Source organism: Diadema antillarum, unplaced genomic scaffold (assembly GCF_040938485.1).
Source record: "Diadema antillarum isolate AM-2024a unplaced genomic scaffold, OU_Dant_1.0 seq00000086_RagTag, whole genome shotgun sequence".
In the NCBI taxonomy this organism is placed as follows: Eukaryota; Metazoa; Echinodermata; class Echinoidea; order Diadematoida; family Diadematidae; genus Diadema; species Diadema antillarum.
In genome coordinates, this window is record NW_027271178.1 from 12000 (window position 1) to 37192 (window position 25193).

Sequence of the window (25193 nt, forward strand, 5' to 3'; positions counted from 1 at the left end):
TATAGCATGTTGGCGAATTTCAGCTATTAATGTTTGCAGTATGTTTCAGTACGAGCTGATTGAGAATAATATGCCCTACATTTTGTACAATGTCGTAGCGGGCATCAACGACACACAAACTTACGAACCCGTCCCCTCACTGTAAGGCTGCGTTCACGTAGAAGTATACGGTATTCGCTATTCGCTATTCGCTATTCGGGCACCCAGTACACCATCACCCGCACCGTCAACTCACCATCCCATGCAGTGAGGATTTCTTCCTCCTACATCCCAGCAAATCTTATCAACAATTTCTAAACTGCATCAGAATGTCAGTCTACATGCTTATTTTTGCTAAAGGGCAAATCCAGACCAAAATTGTCATTATTTCATAAACGAGAGACGGTATACGCTGCAAGAAAATCGAACAAGCTCGATTCCCACTATGCTATACTATTCTATGTTATTCGGTACTTTCGAATAGTGCCCTCTTGTTCGATTCAAGCTATTCGCGTGCCCTCGAAAACGAGCCCCGAATACCCGAATAGTATACTTCTATGTGAACGCAGCCTAACAGCAGTGCAGAGTGGGACCAAAAAAACATTAAGAACAAAATAAGGCGCACAAAAAAATAATGTCAATCACTATGGCGCGTGTCTGCACGGGCCAATCAGCGCCGCGCTTATTGTGTCTTTGCCCAGCCATCGAGTCAAGGCACGAACTCTCCTAATTAGTGCAAGTCATTTCAATGGTCTGGTTATCTATGACGTAATATAAAGGAGACCCAGTCAAGCGAGGCGTTACGTCCATAATACATACTTGTAGGATTAAAGGATTTTATAGTAGCTTGGTGAGTGCTTTTAGCGGATTTAGGAGGTTGAGTGTTCGCCGGCAATCAGAATGCGCATCGCGCGCGACGCAGACGAAGTTTATCGGGGATTTCGCGAGTTTTAATCTTGACGACTTTGTCAACATTCACGCCTTCGCACTTTTGTTGATCTTCGTAATTTGCTGCCCGTACATTCACGCATTTTTGACGACCGTAAGGACGTGTTATTCGCACCTCTTCGCCTATCTTTTGCCAAGATGGGGAAAGATTTTCGGGACTCTGAAAAGCGAACTTGTGCTGACAACAGCCCTCCTGCAAATTCGGCTCATCCGACTAAAGATGGGGATATTTCTGAGACACGCGGAATCTCAAACGGCACACTAAAGGACTCAAATGCCGATTCTTCTGATGTTGTTGAAGATACGACTAACTTGGATGGATTTCGTATCAGCAAATTGCCGAACTCTTCTCAAAGCACCGACGAACAAAACGAGCTTTGTGGTCTGAAAAAGCTCGAGCCATGTGGGAATAAATCGGAAACTGAAAGTGCACCATCGTTTGCGCTGGGTGAATCGGATTCACTCGAAAAACGGCGTGACGATAATGGGGCAGGCCAACACTCGTATCACTGCATCAACTATGATTCGCAAAATGATCAGATAACCAATGTACAGACTCAACATGTTCATCAACCACAATTTGAACTTCAACTCCAGCAACATTCCCCACGCTACCTGCTGAGCACCTGCGAGGTAGCGAACTTCACAGGCATTCCAACGCCGCCACCTGCCCCGCACGCACAGCGCCATGGCGCCACGTTTGGATACCAGCATTTGGCGCACGCCACACAGGTGCATTCCCAGCACCAAGATATCAGCCACCACCACCACGCCTTCGCGCACGATCCTAACTTCGTCATCAATGGCGAATCGTCGTCGCTGCACCGCGAGACGACCCAAGAGAAACTCTGTGGTCACCTCGGGCATGACATCGGGCACGAGTTCGGCGTCAAGAAAGAGCCAGAACCGATTGTCCACGAGCCATATTACGACGAAGAACACAAACCTTCCCTTCTTCCTTTGCAACTTGTCGGAGACTCCTTGGGAGCCCCTGCCGGAAGTTACGGCCAGCTTTCCTCGGGGGGTCCGCCCGAACTTCACGGCGATGCGGAGAGCTACTACCATTCAACGCCGTACATACCGCCGGCTGGCCACCAGCACGTGGAAGTCGCCAGCGGGCCGGGCAAGGCGGCCGTGTACCTGTGCAACCGTGACCTGTGGAGGAAATTTCATCAGAACAAGACGGAGATGATTATCACAAAGCAGGGCAGGTAAGAAAATTGCTTCATAATCGTAGAGATTTTTCTTGTGCTGTGCTTTATATGATTACATTAAGAAATATATAGAGAAATAACAATAGGCCTTTAAAGGTTCTCTTGAAATCTAAGCAAAACATAAATTTCATCATTAATCCATAGTTCAGTAGCTCTCTGGTTCAAGCATGCAGATTTACATACTACATCGTTATAATTGTTTGAGACGATGTATTATTGGATAACATCGTGTGGAAAGAGTTCATTGTGTTCTTTGCAGTCGAGGAAAAGAGTCCTACATGTACACAGAAGTACTTCAACTCTGGCTTCGAGGGTATAGGGATATGGTGATATTGGTTGGACGTTTTTGAATAAAAAATGTGTGCGTTCCTGAATCCTAAGGTACAATCGTAAACAGGGTGAGTTTTTGGATAGGATTCTGTGTTCTTGGTAGGTTTTGTAGAGTTTACACAGCTCGGAGTCGGCTGTTACCCCAGTAATTTGTTGGGAGAGGTCTTGGATCTTGACAAGCTAAGTTCGAGTGTAGGTATACACGAAACTACACTGCACTTCCCAAACACTTACCCTCACCTATAATTCAGGTACATTGTATGACAAATATATAAGTTACTTTAATTACCCTCTTTCCTGGCGCCGTAGAAATGTGCACACATCTTTGTTTATCAGGATTCAACCAAGAAAAAAGAAAAGAAAATCCGACCAACAACTATAAGCGCCTGTACCCTGTTATCACAACGACCATACCATAAACGTTTTACCAAATTCACGCATTGAGAACTTTTCGAATAGCCTACTGCTAATTAGCATATGTGGAAACAAAAAGCGGCAAAACACATAACCATCCTAGAGTTGGCTGAGGTAAGCAGCGTACACATGGGCGAAGGACTGGTAGGGTACCCACATTTTGAAAATGCTGGGGGGGGGGGGGGGGGAGGGGGTGATTCACCAAATGCAGATCCAACGTCACATGTCATTGATGATTGAGTGTTGAAGTTGTAGCGCTGTTACCATGGTTGCACTGATGCAAGCCAATTCATACTGGTTTACAGTATACACGTAGCCACACTTCGTATTCATTGATACATTGATTTGTCTTTTGCTCAATACAGAGTAAATCCAACCATTTTTCTCTTTCCTTTGTGAATGAAACGTGTAATAAATATAGGGTCTACTCTTGCATATTAGGGAAAGAAACGCGGACTACTGATTTAAGCGTGCTTGTCTTATTCTGCGCAAGTCCTCATTCGGACCTTATGGAGAGGGTCGGTTCAATTTTGCATGGAAAGTACTCTTTAAGTTGGATTTTTAAGTGACTGGACGGGTATCATCTTCAATTGTTTTTGAGCGCTCCCAAACTAGTTCCAGACTCCAAACGATTATGAAGAAAAAAAAAACACGACAAATATACAAAAGCTGAAAAGGTGGTTTGTCAAAGGCGTCATCCTCAAATTGTCAACAAGTCAACTTCAGCGGTAGTGTCCAACGTTTCCGTGCGAATTAACCCATCTCCATATATTCTTGGCAAGGGAGAAAAGGCGCTACGATTATTGTCCAATCAAATTTACGATGCTTACGCCATACGCATCGTCCGCGGGCTAGAGTCTGCTGTTTTACCATATCGCAAACTTTCGAAAGCCAGTGACGGCGAATTACACGCAATTACAATAATTTTCAATTAGCTCTTAATGACTTCCCCCACGTGCCGGAAAGATTCTTGCCACTACAGACGTAACTGACCTAATCTACAGTCAGCGTCACATCAGTTTTTAGACCACATCGACTGTTACCAGAAAAAAAAAACCACAACAAGAACAACAAACGAACAAACCCTCGAGTTCAAGAGGAAAAATGAACTAATCTTGTGCTTATATATAAAAAATAATTGAAGCGAAACTTCGTTCAGCATCTTTAAGAAGCTCACACTCCTTCACTCATTATTGATTCACGCCGATTTCGGCATCCTTGTACCGTGATCAACAAAATTGCATTAACCGATAGAAAAAAAAAAACAAACAGAAAAATGGTATTTTATGTCATTTATTTTCACCTCTTCGTTCGCAATTCTTCCTCATTTGCCTGTTTTTGCGATTTTGACTGCATGGAAAGTAACACGGCCATAGACCGAGTTTATTAAAATGTACGCGATGTAGATCGAATGAGGATGAACACTGTGTTATTAGATGAGAATGACTTTGAAGCATAGAGAAGATGAAAATTATATCGTACTCTCTAAAAAAAAAATTGAGTGAAAATATTCACTCTTAAAAGAGAGAATACAAAAAAGAATGAATTTGGAGTGAAATTGGAGTGAATTATGAGTGAAAATGTTCATTTTCACTCATTTTGGAGTGACCTAAAGGATCACTCGAAGATTTTGGAGTGATCCATGAGGTCACTCCAAAACGAGTGAAAACGAACATTTTCACTCTAAATTCACTCCAATTTCACTCTAAAATCACTCATTTTTGTATTCACTCTTTTAAGAGTGAATATTTTTACTCGATTTTTTTAGAGAGTAAAGGTGCTACTAAAAGGCCGCCTATACATTCAATTTAGTGAACAGCTATAGTACATAAACATAAGTCCAAACAGATGATCTTTTGAACAGAACCTACAGTTGGTCAAATTGTCATCGGACGAAGTGGAGTATATTACCAAAAGGCAGAAGACTACACCTTTTAATCATTCTTTTTTTTTTTTGCCTTTAGTAATTTATACCCACATTGACGCTTGTCAACACGAGTGGTAAACCGAACTGGACTCATGTAGTCCAGTCAGTCCAAAGCTCTATGAAGATGCAAATTTACACCTGCAAGAAAATCGCTTGCAAATAGGTTTTAAGAGCATGTTTCAACTTCCATCTGCATGATTGAATTTGTTCGAAACCTACATTTCTTTTATCTTTTTATATCAACAGAAATACCACTTTTCACCATGTACCATGTATATAGTTTTGCCATATACAAAGTTAGTGATATGACAAAGCGGAATGGCAAGAAAAAAACAAGAAATAAAAGAAAATTGAGAAAATATGTAATTTCTTTACTCTGCTCTTAGCCTGGTGCAAATTCTTGGCAAGGTTGTTAAATAACTAACGATTCACACCTCATTGTTTTCATTGCAAATCTACAATTAAGTATTTCACGTTTCTCTTCAGTGAAGTTGGAAGTTTTGCAGCGTTCGTCAGCCAGATTGTTTGGCACTAAAAATTCAGGTACAGTGTTATCTATATCCCTCCAAGGAAAGTGAAATGCTTAAGATCAATAATTTTGAAAGGCGGCAAGTGTCCACCTATACCGACGTAGTACAGGCTCTGATCTCATTTTCTGATTAGTAGAATTAAACGTCTGTTTTCATGTGGCTTTTGCGGGACTGAAATCTCTGACAATGCTTATACGAATACGATGGGCGATTTGTTTTGTGTCTAGACTTACTGCATGTTTCGAAAATGTGGCGATGTTCAGTAAATGATGGGCAGCCGGTTTGTCAACAAGTAAATATCTCCCCTCGACTATGAATAACACTTTCTAATTCAAGATCAGATATTAAGACAACATATTTCTCCAGCGGAGCGTGCACGGAGAGCAGTCAGTCTATTGAAGGAAGATGTCGGTCTATCAGTGCCGATCGGAGCTTCAGATTTGCGACGCGAACGCTAAGACGACGCAGCCTCCAGACTCGGACAATGGAATATTAGCGTCGTATTAGCGTTCCCGTCGAAGATCTAAAACTCGCTATAGACAAGAATCTGAAACGAGTGCCGTTTTGGTGAGTGACTGTTCCGAAAGTTCATACTGTATACAATGCACAAGTTGATGTCGTATCGCATGGTATAACACTAGAGAAATAATATTACATATAGGCGCACATTTATATACATTTCATATTCTTCTGGCAGGTCTACAAATCATATAACTACACGTATGTCCTTTTTTCAAATATATTGTTGCTGTTTTTTAATCTTTAAATCAGTAAGCATTGGAATGTTTATTTGATTCTGCGATAAATACTAATGAAATCTTAGAGCATATGTGTCGTCGTGATTTAGCTGACTCCAAAGTCATCCTTGCTAAGGTCCATGCAAGACAATAAATCTTTGCAGTGCAGCAAATCTGATTTTTCCCCCTTGATTTCTTGTCAAAATGGCAATTTTGTGGGGGTTTTTTATCAGGCGATTTGAGAAAGTCATTCACTTCATATGTTGCGCCTTCCAATAACACTTTTATGAAACCGTGTGGAGCTTTACGAAAGTTCTAGAGGGATGCTAAGATCCGATTTTTGTCGAATTCTCTACCATATTTCGTGTGACTTTACTCTATTTTTTAAAGCCAGCGTGAACACGTTAGACATACATGAGCAATATCACCTCCCATAACATGTCATTTTCCAGTTCGACACAGTATGCGCGGTTTTCGTGGTATACGGGTTTCAACCACGCCGTCTCACAGTACATTGGGTATGCTCATTTAACATCGATCTACGAATGTTCGTCACTTGGGAGCTTTTCATGGTCGGGGGAGGTTGTATATTTCTTGTGTTTGGGGGTTAAGGAACATGGACGTTTTGTCAATTATTCATATATAGAGAGGCGGGAATTAGGTTAACGACAAACACAAGTTGTAATATTTCTTTATACTCGTTTGCAGACGGATTGCATTTTTTTTTTTATTCTTGTTTGTTTCTGTTTTTGTTTTATCTTATTTTTCTTTGTTATTGAATACGTGGAAATGCTTACTTCGTTGAGAGAATGAACGAAGACACAGCATAGCCTGAGTGTATTTTTTGTGACATCTGGAAAACGATGAAGATCTTCGTTGCACGTAATCTTGAACAAGTTCTCCTTTGGCTTTTTTTTTTTCCGTGTGCATATGTGAATATGTGTTTTCAGTGGTTTGTTTTTTTTTTTTTTTTTTTTTTTTTTTTTTTTTTTTTTAGCGTGCTCGCTCATGACACACCTATATGAATATCAGGTATTATAATATATGTTTGTTTGTTTGTTTGTTTGTTTCAAAATGCTTGCATAATATGCAAACCGTTTTGGTATATGGAGACGGAGAGAGAGAGAGAGAGAGAGGGGGGGGGGGGGGGGAGGGAGAGATCCTCCCCCTACTATTTCTTTTTAAATTAACTTTTATTACCAAATCTCGTCCTAAATAGGTTAATGTTTCAAAATTTGTGTAAGAATATTAAACTCAGTCATGAACGACCTTAATGTGTGTCGACTCTAAATTTCCAGAGAGCAATGCCAATGTTATTACCCCAACATTACCAGATACGAAGGTACACAAGTGGGTCAAGAGGAACAGATTATGTAAATCATCTTGTCTTGGATGAATGTCCCAGGCGTGATTCGAACCAAGGACCTGTCTAAACGCTGTAGTCTTATTCATCAAAATACCGCGGTCAATAAGATAAACAAGAGTTGTTTCTTTTCAGCTCTGCTTACGATTGAACTTCGACTCTTCTTCACTTCAGATCGTTTCTAGTTTTTATGACTCACAGATATTCTTTTTTTTTATGCGTCTTTAGCCTGTGAAAAGAGGGCCCCGACAATACGAGTGGAGCAGGACGCAGGCTTACATGATTGTATAACCTCTAAGTACATAACTTCCCCATCGGTTTACCCCGTTTGAACCAGAGCACCCTCCTTCTCAGTTGGGTTTTGGTTGCAAAACAGTAGCCGGGTGTGTAGCCTGTGTAAAAAAGGTCTCCACCACTTTCATCTAGAACCCATTTGACACTTGTTGAATCTGGACCCCCCCCCCATAAAGTAAAATAAAGTAGACCCACATAAGTATTGCAATCATCGTCTACTGCATCTAAAGTCACCTGTAAAGTGAAAGCAATTTGACCGTCGCTTCGTAATCTATTTCTGTTAACACCTGTCATGCGTCTTCATTTAAAATTGTGGACATGGTAACCACAGACGATGTGGTTTTGGAGGCCTCTTCCATACTATACCTGATTACAGTCACCTGGCGTCCACGTTTGATTACATCGTCAGGAGCAAGGGGATATTGCTCTGTGGGAGGAAGGAGGTATAGGGCTCACACCCGTAAATACAATGGAATGTCCGAAACCCCTTCACAAATTCGTACCAAAGATACCAAAATAAATGAAGAAAAAAATTAATTAAAAATCAATGATGCAGTTTGGCAAAAAACTGAATAGCTGTAGATATTGAGTATGAATTCCTCTACAAATTGCATTTTGGTTAGAAGATGAAAGCTTTTCTGGTGGAATTTGAGGGGACTATATTTCATTGGGTACGTGCACGGAAAATGGGTGACTTTTTGAGTGACAAGAACTCGTAGTCTGGCTTTTCGTACCCCTGAACAGAATTTGAACTGAATTATCCACCCTGAGAATTTGATGGATGAAAGGGTACATCTAACTTATCCAGGTTAGTGAAGCTGAAACACCTCATTTCTTCCAGCTATTTTACAGAATTTTTTGAAATTTGATTTTTAACACACGTCCCTATGGGGAAATATTTATGGGTGTGAGCCCTATACCAGGCAAGTATGGAGTTCCATCGTGTCAGTGGTGGGAGTCGTTTGACCACTCGATGGCGGAATGACGAGGGCGACGCGGGGATGGTTTAATTGCGTGTAGCCGCACGAACGAGAAAGTATACTGCGGTGGAGTGAATGAGACGTCAGTAATCTTTGAGGATTCTTAACATTTAATATGAATGGAATTGATCTCTAACCCTCTCATCTAGTTCGCTTATCTGTCTCCTGTGCTCAAATTTGTGAATGAATGGGAAAATCCCCTCTTTCTGTTTCTCTCTATAGCATTTTTTGTTATTTTCTCTATTCTGTGTTGATATTTGACTCTCGGTCTCTCTCAAACTTTCGTCCATTTCGTCATTATTCCTTCTGGAACCTCTTCTCTCTTTCTGTATTATATGTGCATTGTATAATCTGATTTAAAGGGACATTCCGGACGATTTTCATAATTTCACATCATGTAGTACGTAAATCAACAGCTCCATGTTTAGATTCGTGGAATTTGTTGTGGTAATTGAGCAGAGAAACCAATAAACTGAAAGTCTAATCAAACTACACTGAACCGTGTTGATGACATCAGAGCCTCATATATTTCAGAAATGTACGCAGTGCAATTCCATTACAATACCACTTGCTCAACAAGTTCACCTGTGAAGAATCTATGCATGCCTTCTTCTTTTGTTCTGCTTCCGTGAGCCCCAACTCATGCATTCTGTATGGTGAGGCTGCCATGTCATCATCCTTGTTCATTGCAATTTGTTATAAATTTTGAAAACAACATTCTCATTTCTCATCCCAGTCACTAGAAATTCTGAAACTCTGTACCCAGTTTAACTGATTTATAGTTGTTGAAATGTAAAAGTCTGAAAAATCATCCGGAGGTCCCCTGTAAAGAAAAAATGCACAGATAGAGAGTAGAACGGAGGTCAGTAAAGCATACTATACAGTATGGACAAAGTGAGTATATACATGTACTACAAAATGACTTTTTTTTTTTAATTAACACTTTCTGTGCCAGGGTCTTTGGCAGTGTGTGTACAGCGTTATATATAGGGTTTATATGTTCCATCGGCCCTCAAGGCACACAAAGAGTTAAATCTTTATTGTCGATTATCTATTACTTCATATACGAGTTTCCCAAACCAGTCTTGTGAGAACTTCAATCATCGCAGGGGAAGAAAAATCTACCGAGTCTGTTAACCACCACTGACCATTCGTATTCGATGATTATTCCTTTATGGAATTTCTGGGCGGTGATGATACAATGATTAGGGGTAAAGCGTCGTCGATGTAACTTGGAATGCTCACCAAGGAGCTTCAAGATTGTTGGTATCTTCAACAACTATACGTTCACTAAAGTCGGGAAAAAAAGAAAGAGAAAACTTGGCGGCTAATTGACCGGTCGCTATGTGCAGATGGTACCACATTCGCACATTGCAATTGAAATCTCGCACTCATTCCCCCGTCCGGTCAGACCAATTCATCGATGTTCGGACGGCCCAAGAGAAGAAAAGAACCCCTCACTCTCCCGCTATGCTCTCGCCATATGGTCCACTCCAATTAACGCGTATATCTCTAAATACTCACTTGAAAAGATTGAAGACAACTAGAAATATAAAAGAAAGTTACGTACCCCGCCCACTTCGGAGAAGTAATTTACTGCGGATAGTCAGTCCTCAGAAGTGCAGTTTTTATTTTGTGTGTATGGTGATTTTTTTTTCTACCGTAGACAATTCAATAGACTGGTAATTAATAGGAATATTTCACAACTGCATATCCATTATCTAGTTCTTGTTTAGCACTTCCAGCTGAAAAAGAGTGGCGAAACGTCTTAGCATCTCGTACCCTTGACTTGCGGCTAGAAGTTAGAATGCACGCCAAATTGTCGCCGCGTAAAAACCGATGTAGTGGGTTAATCATGCTCTTACTTTGTTTTGCTTTGTTTTGTTCTGTTGTGTATGTGTGTGTTTATGTGGTGATTTATATTCTTTTATCAATTCTGAAGAGCTTTAGATATAGTTGTTAACCCCGCTTTGCTTTGGGAACATTTGTGTAGCTAGCTCAGCGTTGAAGATATTAACTATCCCTTGCATATTAAATGGGTCTCTCCGCTGTACTGTTTGATACAGAGGAATGAGGGAGTCCATGGTTGTGATTTGCGCCTGCGTAAAATAAAGGTCAAATGAGAATGTTAGAGTGAGTTAATCCTGCTCTTATTTTTTTTTACTTTGTTTAGTATGTGTGAGTGTGTTTGTGTGTGTATGTGTGTTTTTATGTGGTGTTTTATCTTTAATCAGTTCTGAAACGCTTTAGATATAGTTGTCATTCCCGCTTCACTTTGGGAACCAATTTGTGTATCTAGCTCAGTGTAGAAGATATTAACTATCACTTGCATATTAAATGCGTCTCTCCGCTGTATTGTTTGATAAAAAGGAATGAGGGAGTTCATGGTTGTGATCTGCGCATGCGCAAAATAAACATGTTTGCGTATTCACCATTTATTGACTTTAAAACGAAAAAGAATCCTCAGGAAAATGATGATCTTAAGTTGTGTGTTTCACACTTGATAGAACGTACAGATGTAAGTGATTCGTCAACAATGTGTAACACAAACTCTCCATGCATTCATTTACATTGATTACAAAGATGGCATGCTTCAACAAAAATACTTCATCACAAACCCTTTCTACGTCAATTGAAGGTCTGTGGTGTAGGGGTCAAATGACACACGCACTTTAACCGTGAACCCCTAAGGTTATATATAATAATTATGCGCTGACTGCAAGAGATTTGCATTTCATGGCATCGTGCGACTTTATGAGAAAGAGGCATATGCGCCGAGATTATCATACCCGCATGTGCGATAGAATGTAGTTGGCTTTGTTTAACCTTCTTACGACCGCTCACCTAAACTCTCATCGACATTGTATATAAATGTATCGCCCAAGGACTATTATGTGTTAATTCCCACGACTGCCTAAACTTGCACGCTTATTTCAACAGGCGATCAAAGATACTATGGCGCCCGAGTCTGGCGACAAAATTTCAGCTAAGCCGGATGTTTGACTCGTCTTTAATCCCTCGCAGTCACCAATTATGTCAATTAAACATTGTTTATGAGATGCCTTTCGATGTGTTTATTGGTAAACAAGTGGCCGATTTCCGCGTAGACAAACAGGAAGTACGTAGACATTGCACATGACCATGACACGAGTGCGACCATGGTTACGTAACCATGGCCATATATATACGCCGAAAACATCTGATGCACATACGACCTACAGGTATAATATACAGCGTCGACAGGCGTGTACACGTATGTAGTAAGTAGTAAGCAAGACAACGAAAGTGATAAACTGACCCTTATATACGACCCTTGAATATGACTTCAAATCCTTATATATGACCCTTGAATATGACTTCAAATGACCCTTTCATATATATCATTTTTTGACAGGTACATATAGTAGGCCTATAAACATTCTTGAGATAGCATACCGAACATTCACGGAGTGCAAGGGCGCGATGTACGCTGTAAATCCAATCAAAGCTTTCTGCGTGTGTTTTATAAAGATATATATCTACTAATATATTTCTCTTTTTGTGATAGTACTTATTGATTTGTTCATGCGAGTTCTGAAAAGAACTTCTGCGTTCATTTTTACGATTTTATTCATGTGATTTCTTCGCTTGATGAAAGTGTTTTCCTAAAATGCTCTTTAGCAATAGCTCTATGTATAAAAAAAATATCAAGAGAATTTACTGAAAACGCTCGATGGTCCATGGTATAACTTATAGGCCTAATGCATTATAAAAAATTCTTTAAATACTGAATTAGTAAAAACGGGAGACAATAAAGTGACGTTATTTTCTAAGTAAAATAAAGATGAAACAAATACCAACTACTGTACAGTTCGGTATGACTTATCTTGTATCAATCTGCGATAGGCCCCACCGCCTTTACTGTTACAGCTTAATGCTAATCAAAACGAACATGAAAAAGTGAAATAAACATAATAAGAAATGCAGGAACAGAGATGCAGTTAAAACAATGATGAAACAAATTTATACAAAAATGACTTCATGTCACATCGAGAGATTGATGTTGTTGTAGGCTACAGTTTCTCCAAAAGTAGAACAGTGCACTCCCTGTAAAACGAAGTCTCGGGGCCAGCGATTTTCTTTCGTTGTATCGGAATTTCGTTATAACCGAACAGTAAAGTATCTGAAGATACATAGATGATAATTCGTTACTTCGTTGTTCGTTATAACGGGAGTACACGTGTATCCACTGTGACTAAACCTTTACGCACGATTACAGCTTCCTTTTTCTTTCATAATAGCGTTTGTACGCGATGCGGGTGTATGTTCTTGTGTTGTATTTGTGTCTATTTTACGTGACATGTTCCTATTTTCCTCTCTTACAATTATATTTCTCCCTCTCTTTTTTATACGGCTTTCCCCAGGCGTATGTTTCCCCAGTTAGTCTTCAAACTCAGCGGTTTGGAGCCGACGATCCAGTACAACGTATTCGTGGACATGGTGCTATGCGACCCGAACCAGTGGAAGTTTCAGTGCGGCAAGTGGGTGCCGTGTGGTCAGGCGGAGAACATATCGAAGGGTATGTATTCATGCAACGGTTCCATGACATTTGTTCCTGCGACAATTTATGCGATGGAATATCTGCACGCTAAGCCAAGCATAGTAATGTCCCACTAATATTATACCCTAACCCTTATCCTAATCCTCACATCAGACTAAACCTACATAAAACTGTATCACAACCCAAATCTTAACTCCAAAGTCCTTGGAGAAAATAAGACAGGAGGAATTGTCGCAGAGCAAACAGTATAGCCGTGTCCATCATTGCAATTATGCAAAACAAAATATTTAGTGTATGTTTGAATGGACGTCATTAACCTTATACACGGGAGTCTAGATATGTGTCTGTGACTGATAGACACGAGCCTATCGCTGTTTGAGCAAAGCGATTCCGACACTGCAACGTTTGTGAAAGAGCGCCACTATCGTCGGTGCTTCGCCAATTGAGATTTAATTTGACATGCACAGCCCAATGTCTTCACCAAGGAATTATCTTTGGTTGTATCTTTTAATTATACGCGGAATGTGATTCGAAAGAAGTCACAGCATTTTGTATGAATTAATTGAATATTATGGTTCAAATCTATCTTTTAGATCTTTTAAAATCATTAGATGGTTATATGCTTTGATTTGATTGTATTCCAGTTCACAATAACCATGACATAATGAAAGTATTAACAAAAAAGTGTTAGGAAGATGTTGCTCATGAAAGTGCTATCATTGCCAATTATAAATTTTAAAGAGGAACCGAAGAAGAGAAATGGTAGCACACAGTTCTCCTTTGCATCCATTTCCCCAGCGTGTTTACCTTTAGATGATTTTATTATTATTATTTTTTTTTTTTGGGGGGGGGGGCATATCAGTTGCTTGCTTGCTTACTAGCTCTTTTATCTTAGGAGGTCCTCTATTTCTTATCGTGAGGTTTGAGACAATCTTACTATTAATTTCATTTGAATCTCCCTCTACCAGTGAGCAACGTGTACCTCCATCCAGACTCCCCGAGCACTGGGCTCCATTGGATGCACCAAGACATTGTCTTCAGCAAACTCAAACTGACCAATCACAGGGGCAAGGATAACGGCTTCGTAAGTACCCTATCGGTCCCACACCGGTAAAGAATCATTCAACATACGAGAGATAGGCGTTTATGTTTTCCTAATACGATTTTGAGCCATTCTGTAAAATATACGAAAGGTACAATGTCTTTCGTGTTTCATATCCAAGTACGCTAACTGGGCAATTCCGCAGTTAGGTGGACATGACATGGATAAAAGAAATGTGCCTCTTTATCTTACTCTTTAATTTAGGTATCAACTAATGCCATGGATGTTCACCAATCACTAAGGTCTTTCAAATTCAGTAGATTTTATTTTTCATATTCATTGATTTTGCGAGATCTAAAACCATCATTTAAAATGTACATGTGGGACTGGGGATGCTGAAATTAACTTAAATGCAAATTACAGTGGGTTGCTTTGAAATTTTTTCCTCAAATTTTTGCTAAAAGGTAAAAGATGAATACATTTAAATACTCCAGAAGTCATGTGACATTTTGTTGATTACAAAAGGGTGAAATGACCTGCGGAATTACTCCGGACAAATGTAACGTTACTAACCGTAACGTTACTAACCATGCATTTGGGGTCTAGCTAATAAATCATCGGTCGAACTGCTAAAAATATTTGTGTGAACATTTGTCATGACGCAATAATTGAAATTTATGCAACACTTTGTTTTAAGTAACTTGAAATTTTGCACACTTTTTGTTTCAAGACATTGATTTTTTTGTCATGTCCTTTTTTCGTAACGTTACTAACCAGCCCTTTTAGTTGCCATAGCAATTCTAATATTTATTGGATTGTACTCATTCTTTTCTATATCATAGACCTAGAAAGGATGAACATATTTTAAAATGATTTTGACTTGAAATGAATAAATGGTGATTTATTAGTAAAAATAAATATCTAAATTTCTTTAAATGTAACGTTACTAACCGCGGAATTGCCCAACTAGTTTCATTTCAATCCTGAAATTCGTGAAGTTTTTTTTTTCTGCTCAAGTAAACTTCGCTAAGAGGTCATTGAAGGAAGACTACAGTACGTTCATATCTTGTTATTTGAGTGAATGCCGAAACCAATGTACTTCCTTTAAACTTCAAGGAAAGTTTGCTGAAGCTTCAAATTAGGTGCACTTTGTAAAGGAACTCTATCCTAAATCAACCTCATCTACTTTGAGTTATACTATTGTTGTTATATTTTCATGAATTCTCCCCAATGAACTTTTCTCCCCAATGAACTTTATATCTTTTTTTTTGGTTTTACAACATTATTCATGTGTCTATCAGTTTCAAAACTAATCTATATCGTACACGCCTTTTACAATCATCATCTGCTCGTTGTTACCTGTATTCATATTATAAGTTCATTTTTTTTAGACTTCCCTGAATTCCTGGACGTGTCTTGTTGGATACTAATTACATTTTACACTTTAGTATCGCCCAAGATGTGACCATATTGGCTTGTGTGCTGGTACCCCTGCAGTTTGTCACAACCTTTATGAATACAAAGTTTGCAAATCTACTCCCGTATAACCCCTTTCGTCCATCATTCATTGCGCCTTTGTGTGTGTGCATTTTGCAGGTCATTCTGAATTCCATGCACAAGTACCAACCTCGTGTCCACGTGCTGGAACTCAGCGAGCGGCGCACTCTGCATACCCACAGCTTCCCCGAGACCCAATTCTTCGCTGTCACTGCCTACCAGAACACAGATGTACGTTTTTTTTTCACCCTCTATCAAATTTCTATCTTTATGCCATCATTTTCTCCAGATTAAAATGCTGTCTTTTTAGCACTTATCAACATTCCCTATAAAGCGTAACGTATTTTCAAAAACAATACTTTGCTTTCGATTCATTTTCCTCATTAGTTTGCAATGTTGCGACTGCCTTGAAAAATAATCAAGCGTTGGAGCTAATGTGTGTACATTTTTAGATCTCGGTGTACAGCGACTGTTTTGTTTCTCTTGTCGCTCTCCTTTTTGAACTCAATTAGTTGTGGGTTTTGAAGAACGTCATTAACTCGGCCTTATATTATTTTGTGTATGCTTCACCAACATTTTTTTTTCGTACGAATGTACACGAAGCTGGGCATACGGAGAAGCAGCAGTGTTGGTAAGCAAGATTCCAGTTTAAAATACCGTGTAAGCCGATTGACCAAAACATGTAAACCACGGAAGACTGTTATGTATGAATCACGGGGTCCTTTTTCGTGTGTTTCCCTGTTTGTAATACTCTCTTCTTTTCTTTGTTTTCTCCATCGTTTTCAGGTGACACAACTGAAAATCGACTACAACCCTTTTGCCAAGGGCTTCCGAGACAACTACGATAAGTGAGTATCCAAATGTCCCATCTATAGATTCTGACATCATTTTGCGCAAACCATAACCGTTACTTTCTCTCCCATGCCTCAAAGTGCTTTAACGCCTTATATATGATACTGGATGGAGTGAAATCTAGCTTGACGGTGTTTTTCAGACCAAGATTTTTGGACTCCTGCGTCAAAGATGTTTCATAGCTGAAAACTGTATTTTACTTTACGATTGGATAAAATAGGTGATTAAAAGTAATGCAACTTGAAAAGAAGCTTTGTGTATGTACATGTATGTACAATGAATTTCGGACTGTGATTAAAATCCTTGTCCAAGTGATGTGACCCGTGTTTGGAAGTTGTCGTTGCAGAATGGTCTATGAATTACCTTTAAAATCAAGGCTGTTTCTGGGATTGGTAACATTTGCCAAAGGTACTATCCCACCTCGGTCAACATAAACTGGACGTGCACGAGATAATTTCGGAGAAACCAGTACCCAGAAATGAAAAGCTTAACCTTAACAAAATCTGTTCGATCGTTGATTTCTATCTTTGACAGCTTGTCACCGCGAGATATCAGCATCCTATCCAACGGCCCTCGTTCACGGAACGTCACGGTGCAAAAGAACGCCTATCCGGCTCCGGTGGTCAACGCGGCCAATCTTGCCATGGGGATCTACCCGCCGCTTTCGACTCCGCACCACCCTGGCCGCTTCCAGCAGCCGCATCACCATCCCCACTCCCAGCACCACAATCACCACCACCACCTCCACCAGAACCACCATCACCATAGCAACCACCACCATCACCAACATCATCATCAGCATCAGCATCAGCAGCAACAGCACCAGACTCAGCAGCATCAACATCAACATCATCCTCATCACCATCCTCACCTCCCCTTACCCACCTACCAGCCGCGTCCTGCGTCGAGCGGGAGTGGACCTACCGGAGGTGGCTTCCGGTTGCCCAACCCGGATGAGACCGCGTTTAAACTGGTGGGGAGCGCCATCAGTCCGCCAGATAATAAGCCTACTTTCTTACCCATCAGTCCTCCGCATTCTTCATCTACGGCCTCGACCATGCAGTTCCCGATTCCAGTACCGACCTCCCTGGCGAAGATCACGGAGTCCACTTTGAACCCGATAAGCTCCGGAGCTGAGGCGGAGGAGCAGGAGCAGCAGCCGATGTCATCGCCCTGTGGAGAGAGTAAGACTATCCACTATCGTTCCTCCGCCGCGACCTCCTCCGAAGAACCGTCCACTTTGGCGTCCTCCACCTCACCACCGGTTCCCCACATCTCTCCGGGAGGTGCACTGCCAACAACCTCGGTCTCCCACAAGGCACTGGAGAGACCCGATTTGGCGTGGCTCAATACTCCTCCGTCCGACTGCTCCCCCGACGCTAACGTCCAATCTCAGGAGAACCAGGTTGCCAAGCGACAGAGAGTCTCCCCAGAGAGTTTGGATGCTGCATCCCCTCACCTCACCGAGCCCGTCATCCCGGCTGCAGGGGGCGCTCTTTGCGGATTCACATCCGCGGCGACGGCGACGGGCATCGAGTATCCGACGCAGGATGGCGCTGTGGCGAATTATCCGCAGACAGTAGCTGCGCAGCCGATGTTCCATCACTATGGCAACATGTTCCTGCAGCAAGGATTTCCCGCCTTTTCTGCCCAGCCAGTGGGTAGTGGCTACCCTTACGCCTCCCAACACCCAACGCACCCACCGACTAGTGGTATGATCTACTATGGTCAGCAGCCTTAATGACTGTGGTCCCACACAAGAACAATGAAGAAGAAACCCTTGTCCAGTGAAAATTGTAACTATTTACTGTGACAGTAACATGCATCTACTTGCACAACTAATAATATCATGCATTCATTGTATGTGACGTCACCAAAAATCCAGTGTGATGATAGTCCCTCTGAACGTTCCTCACAGTTTTTCCAATAACATTCATCATTTCAACTCAAATAATATCAAAAGCAACAATTTAAATTGGTATTACTGTAAACCAAAACAGAAATAATTCCTGAAGTAGCAACTACTCTGCACTTAGCATTAGAAACTGACAAAGGTAACACTATTATTGAGACACATATTTGATATTTCTTTGTAATAAATGAAATGAAAATTGAACAGCAAATAATACCAACATAGAAAATTGAACTATATTACATCTCAAATAAAACCCCTCCCCAAACCCACTCTCTATAAATACCTTTCCTATCAATATACCCTTACAACTATCTAAAGCATCAAAACCTCTCATCTTGCAATTACATGCTCTTTCATATTGCATAAGACATTTTTCGTTACACATGTATCTCATCCGAAAATGTAAGAAAACTGAAGTTAGGTCTCAACCAAAACGATACGATCCCTTTAAGTCCAGCCAAATACCAGACAGACTTCTATCCTTCCTCCCACTCCCTTAATTCCCAAATTTCATTCACAGTCGTGCACCCTAGCACATAAATACTACTTATCCGATGCCCCCTCCCCCGGTAATAATTAGAACTTATCGGCATCATGTAATGCTACTAATCACACAAAATCATTGACACTAACGCCATCGATGTTTTTGAATTATTTTCTGTCATCTGCACTAATTGTGGTCGTAATTGGGGTAATATGGGATATGCAGGTTCTTCATCGTGGGAGCAAGTTGGAAGGAAGGAAGGATACACTGTCATTCTAAGAAACCTCCATGTTATCGCCCTACTACCAAAGACCAAATTCAGAGCAGGAATATCCCATCATATTTATTTCTTGTTGGCCTAATGTATGCATGAGTGTTTGGAGGTTCTGTTTCATAAGATATGTGTATGTATGTATGTATGACCTATAATGCAGTTTTTCAGTTTAAATGTTGGGAAATAAATCAATGATATTAATATGACACAAAAAAAATGATTCAATATTGAATTGTAATATATGAATACAAGATAATGTTTGTGTAATCTATTTATTGCTCGCTCAACTCATTCCAACCTACACTTGCCATATGAAGATAGTTCTGATAATGTACATACACATCATTCCATTTTGAAGGTATGAGCAGCGAAGTGGGAAGTTCACCTGTATCAGTTCGAGTGAAATTGCCATAGATGTGCTAGAAACCTATGAATTGTAAGTCATTAAGCGTCGAATTAAGAGAATGATGTGAAACGGGCATGCTGGACCCACGTGATCTGATGACTTATGCTGCGTGCTGCTCATCGTTGTCATAGAAACGCAAAATGTTCACTTTATGGACGCTAAATGTGGAATAGCATCACGTTTAACATCGTCTCGATTCACCCACATGCCCTGTGTATTCAAAGCAGAGCGAACAATTTTGATTGACGGGTGGCAATGTGATAACTATATTTAAAAAAAAAAAGTTTGTCCTCTGCTATGTCTGTAACAGTTGATCCGAGAGCTCTTCTCATAGATCAAGTATGATCACAAATTTCTGTACCATTATAAACGTCAGACAAGAAGTTTTTGACGACAAAATCAGTCGAAAAGAAGGAAATTCAGTCGACTGCATACTTGTTATTGTTCAGAAATCGAAACGGTATGCTACAACAATATACATTGTGATCATTATTGAAATACAAATGTGTGCATTACCCTCAATCATCACCGTGCTCCATGAATGTATTCCTCACGTTCGCGAACAAAACAAGGTTCCTTGCATTTACAACTTTTCGTGTACAGCGATGTAAATGTTGTTTTAATTCCGGTTTCAAGAAGAGATCTGGACGCTGTGTGAAAATTTTCGACTCAAATCAATGACTTCTTGCGTCGATTTGTTATCGTCGATGTCGGGCAATTTGTCAATCAGTTGCAAGCTTCCGACTAGCTGTTATTATCAGTTTGTGTTGTTGTTTTTTTTTTTAATTGGCTGATATCTTGAGCCCATTCTCTGTACGTTTACAAGGACTGATTTGTTAATTTTCTTCATTTTTGTACATGTTTGACTATTCGTTCAACTTTTTGCTTGCAAGACAAGTGATACTTGCCATGTGCCATTGCACACATAAAGTGGATTATGTGATGAAAAAACAAATAAAAAGCTATTTGTTAACTTCAGTGCCGCATCGACAAATCTTTGATTTGTGTGTAAGCAGTCTCTCTCTTGCTCTCTCACTCTATCTGTTTTTCTCCCTATCTTCCGTTGCTAATGGATAATATGAAGATGGTGATTATAAAAATAAAGGTACTAACTCAAATAGTAAGCAAATAATCAACGTTGGTGAAGGTGATGGGACAAACTATGACTTCCGAGGCGATCTGGATGTAGCTATCTTTCCCGAAGCGCAACTGAGGAAAGATAGCGTACACATTCAGATCGCCGAGGAAGTGATAGTTTGTCTCATTGCCTGAACTAAAAGTTGATTATTTGCTTTATATTCCACATTTGGGGTCCTAGATATTCCCATTTTATACCACATCTGAAACCGTTTTAGCTGTATCCTCAGGGCTTAGGCAGCATAGTTTACTTTATGACGTATGCGCGTAGATGACAAAACAACAAATTTGCTCCACGCCCAGCGCATGGCACCGAAATAAAAGTGCGTTGCACTGTGGTCCATCACTTGACCCAGGTCAAATGATAGACCACAGTGCAACGCACTTTCATTTCGCGCGTATTCAAAATTATAAGCAAATAATCAACGTTGGTGAAGGTGATGGGACAAACTATGACTTCCGAGGCGATCTGGATGTAGCTATCTTTCCGAAGCGCAGCTGAGGAAAAATAGCGTACACATTCAGATCGCCGAGGAAGTGATAGTTTGTCTCATTGCCTGAAACTAAAAGTTGATTATTTGCTTTATATTCCACATCTAGGGTCCTAGAAATTCCCATTTTATTCCACATCTGAAACCGTTTTAGCTGTCTTTAGGTATCCTTAGGGCTTAGGCTACGTGTGCGCGTAGATGACAAAACAATGAATTTGCTGCGCGCACCGCGCGGCACCGAAGTGAAAGTGCGTTGCACTGTGTACTATCAAGTGACCTAGGTCACATGATAGTCCACAGTGCACTGTGTACTATCAAGTGACCTAGGTCACATGATAGTCCACAGTGCAACGCACTTTTATTTCGCGCGTACTCATCTTGCGTTAGGACTGTGTAGACTGTGTGGAGATCAGCGAAACAAAAGGAACTATCAACATAGAGTGTAACGAACTTTCCTTCTCAGGTGATGTGATGGGCAAAACTACGCTTCATCACGTGATCAGCTCTGGACCAATCCTATTGCAACATTCTTAGTATGTGGAATATAATAAGTTATATCACGCGTTAGGTCTGTGTGGAGAGATCAGCGAAACAAAATGACTATCATAGAGTGTAACGAACTTTTCTTCTCAGGTGATGTGATGGGCAAAACTACGCTTTATCACGTGATCAGCTCTTGACCAATCCTTTAGCAAGATTCTTAGTATGTGGAATATAATTCTTTATACACTGCGCATATCATCTTTATGCACTGTGTTGAAAACGTACTATGGAATGGGGCGGCGGTTGACGGAAGAGGAGCATTTTCGTGCAAGGGCTTGCGCGTCATATTAAGACTGACACCCACGAGTTATACAGCCCACGAGTCATACAACTCACGAGTCATGCAGCCCACCAGTCATGCACCGCACGAGTTATACAGCCCACGAGTTCGACACTTTGCAAACAAGGTCAACGAGACTGACATATTTAGCCCCGTGTTGTTCGTGGGTTGTTTTTACCTAGTGTCGAACTAGTGGACCTTATTTGCCTGGTGTCATACTCGTGGGTTGTATGACTTGTGGGCTGTGTCACTCATGGGCCTTCTCCCTATTTCGCGCATTTGGCCACTTTCATTGACAGATCTCATCCATGCAGTGAGACATGCATTGTTCCTTCACAACAACACGCTATAACTTGGAAAAAGTGCAATTTGTCATTGTTGTCTTTAAAGTTCATGTGCTCAGTAATGCTTGGCATTTGTCAACGTAATTAGGTATCAATGGAAGGAAGAAGAGTTCCCCTTTCCTCACAGCCAACATCGCGCTCTCCATAGCTGACAATTATAAAATTGTAGCCCTCCAAATTTGGATTACCTTTTTTTTTGATACACCTGTTTATGGCATTTCCAGGAACCGAGTCAAAATACCACGTAACAGTTTTGCCATAATGCGCTGTAAAAAAGGAGACCTGGAAAAGTGAAACGCTTATATTATATAGCTTTAGGAGTCATGCTTGTGATTGTTATAAAGAGGAGAAGAAGACAATCATCGTCGATAGTCGATTTCCAGGTAAAATACCAGCGGACGTCGTGGACCGGTTCCAATCCTGAACTTTGACCCCAACTTACCTTCGTCTGACAAGAATACGATCGGAAGTTTGGATCCGAAAAGCGCTAAATCCGTGTTCACGGAATTGAAGTTATCACCATTGGCATTAGCTGGCTTGGTACCAACAAAAGTATCCGACAAGTACGATGACTTAGGTTAAACGGGAAAAGTCATTGAGTACATAATTGTCAAACACTGAGAATATTCATACACTAAGTCATCTCTGAACGAAGGACGTTATAACCACACTTGTCACTTCCACTCAGTAGTGTATATTGCTCATCTTTTCGTATTCGAGCTTTTCTAATTATGCGGATCTTAACATGCTGCGAAAAATTATCAGATATACAAGACACGATGCACGGTAGAGCGGTATTTCAACTTCAATATTGTACATGTATTTCAAAATGTCACTTTACTTTAATTTGTTTGGAGGCAGACACATGAATAGAGAAAAAAACGCATGTGAATCTGTAATACAGATATACACACTACCGTGCGTCGTGGTAAATGATTTTTACAGGTAAATGCATAACGCTGAATTCTTCATTTCTCTCTCTTGTCGTTGAACAACAGTACTGATCGACTCAAAAATGGTATGCGCAAGCTAAAAGGGAATTTTCCCCCAACGATTACTATGTGGATTCACTGAATGTATAGCAATATTAATTGCACACATCAAGTTTGGGGAAAATCGGAGAGTCCGTTCAAAAGTTATAAATTTTTAATGTTGTAGTGCCGTCTTCACTGGATATAGTGGAAGGCTACAGCCGACAACAGCTCGTGATGTCAAAGTAGTGAGACAATTATAAAAATACGGAAAATATGCAGAAACTGCAACATATTTCCTCCCCCCCCCCCAATCATAATGAAAGAACACTTGCCAGGGAGAATGCTAATACCCTCAACACTTGTCATTAAATATCATCAACGGAATGTGAACAATTTCTATTCATAAAAGCTGAAACTTTTGGAAGTCTCTTTTTATAGCAATATTTTCGAATCAACAGCATTTTACTACAATGACGTCACGACTTTTCGTAGCCTTATCATCCAGCAAAGACGGCAAATGGATAACTTAATCAAAACTTGGAAACTTCAGGATTTTGGAATGGATTGTGCGATTTTCCTCAACTTTTACAGTTTCACTGATAAGCTCTACTATATCTGCATCACTGATTCCGATTTGGGTTTAAACTGCCCTTTAAGATGGTCACAAAGGTTGGCGGTCACTGTCAGATTCAATAGCGCTGGAGACTGTTTAAAACGTGGATCATTGCAACGTATTCATCTTAATGAGTTTTGCAGTGAGCGTTGCCGGGCCGCGACAAAACAACAACAACAACAACACTGAACAACAACAACAACAACAACAGCCCCAAAATAATCATGAAACTACTTTAAAGGACTAGTTTACTCAGGGCCTATACATGTGTGTGCGTGTGTTTGTGTGTGTGTGTGTGCGTGTGTGTTTGTGTGTGTGTGTGTGTGGACTGAGAGAATGTAGCAATTAGTAGAACACATCTGTGAAAGTTTGAGGAAAATACAATCCGTTCAAAAATCATACATTTTTAAAGTTTCCGTGCTGCCATCTATGGATGAGAAGACTTCAGCAGTTCGTGACGTCACGTACGGAGAACTATGATAAGAAAATGTAAAGAAAATTCATCATACTTTAACAATGATAACAATAACAATAATGATAACAAGAACATTTGACTTCATATTCATGAAATTCTTCCGTCGAGATGCTTTCATTGCAACTGATTGACAAATTGTCCTGCATCGACATAAATAAGCATTGAATTGATCAGTGTTTTAGTAGTAGCCATGATAAAAATCATGGGCGTACATACTCGAGCGGGATTCGTCATATCCACTAGACCACCGAGCTTTCGCCCGACAGCAAGTGTTGGTTCTAATCCTAATGGTGCCAGGTAAAAATGGCAGAGGTAAAAATGGCAGAGGTAAAAATGGCAGAGGTAAAAATGGCAGGGGTAAAAATGGCAGAGGTAAAAATGGCAGGGGTAAAAATGGCAGAGGTAAAAATGGCAGAGGTAAAAATGGCAGAGGTAAAAATGGCAGGGGTAAAAATGGCAGGGGTAAAAATGGCAGGGGTAAAAATGGCAGGGGTAAAAATGGCAGGGGTAAAAATGGCAGGGGTAAAAATGGCAGAGGTAAAAATGGCAGGGGTAAAAATGGCAGAGGTAAAAATGGCAGAGGTAAAAATGGCAGAGGTAAAAATGGCAG

At 40.4% G+C, this 25193-nt stretch overlaps 1 protein-coding gene across 1 annotated transcript; it reads left to right on the forward strand.

The window, feature by feature from the left end:
- The first annotated feature begins 1065 nt into the window (after nucleotides 1–1065).
- On the forward strand, nucleotides 1066–18388 carry LOC139726529 (uncharacterized). Its single transcript, XM_071637511.1, has 6 exons — nucleotides 1066–2138; nucleotides 13120–13274; nucleotides 14225–14340; nucleotides 15895–16026; nucleotides 16582–16643; nucleotides 17182–18388. Exons 1-6 carry the CDS (start codon nucleotides 1066–1068, stop codon nucleotides 18386–18388), a joined length of 2745 nt encoding a protein of 914 aa, XP_071493612.1.
- The last annotated feature ends 6805 nt before the right edge of the window (nucleotides 18389–25193 follow it).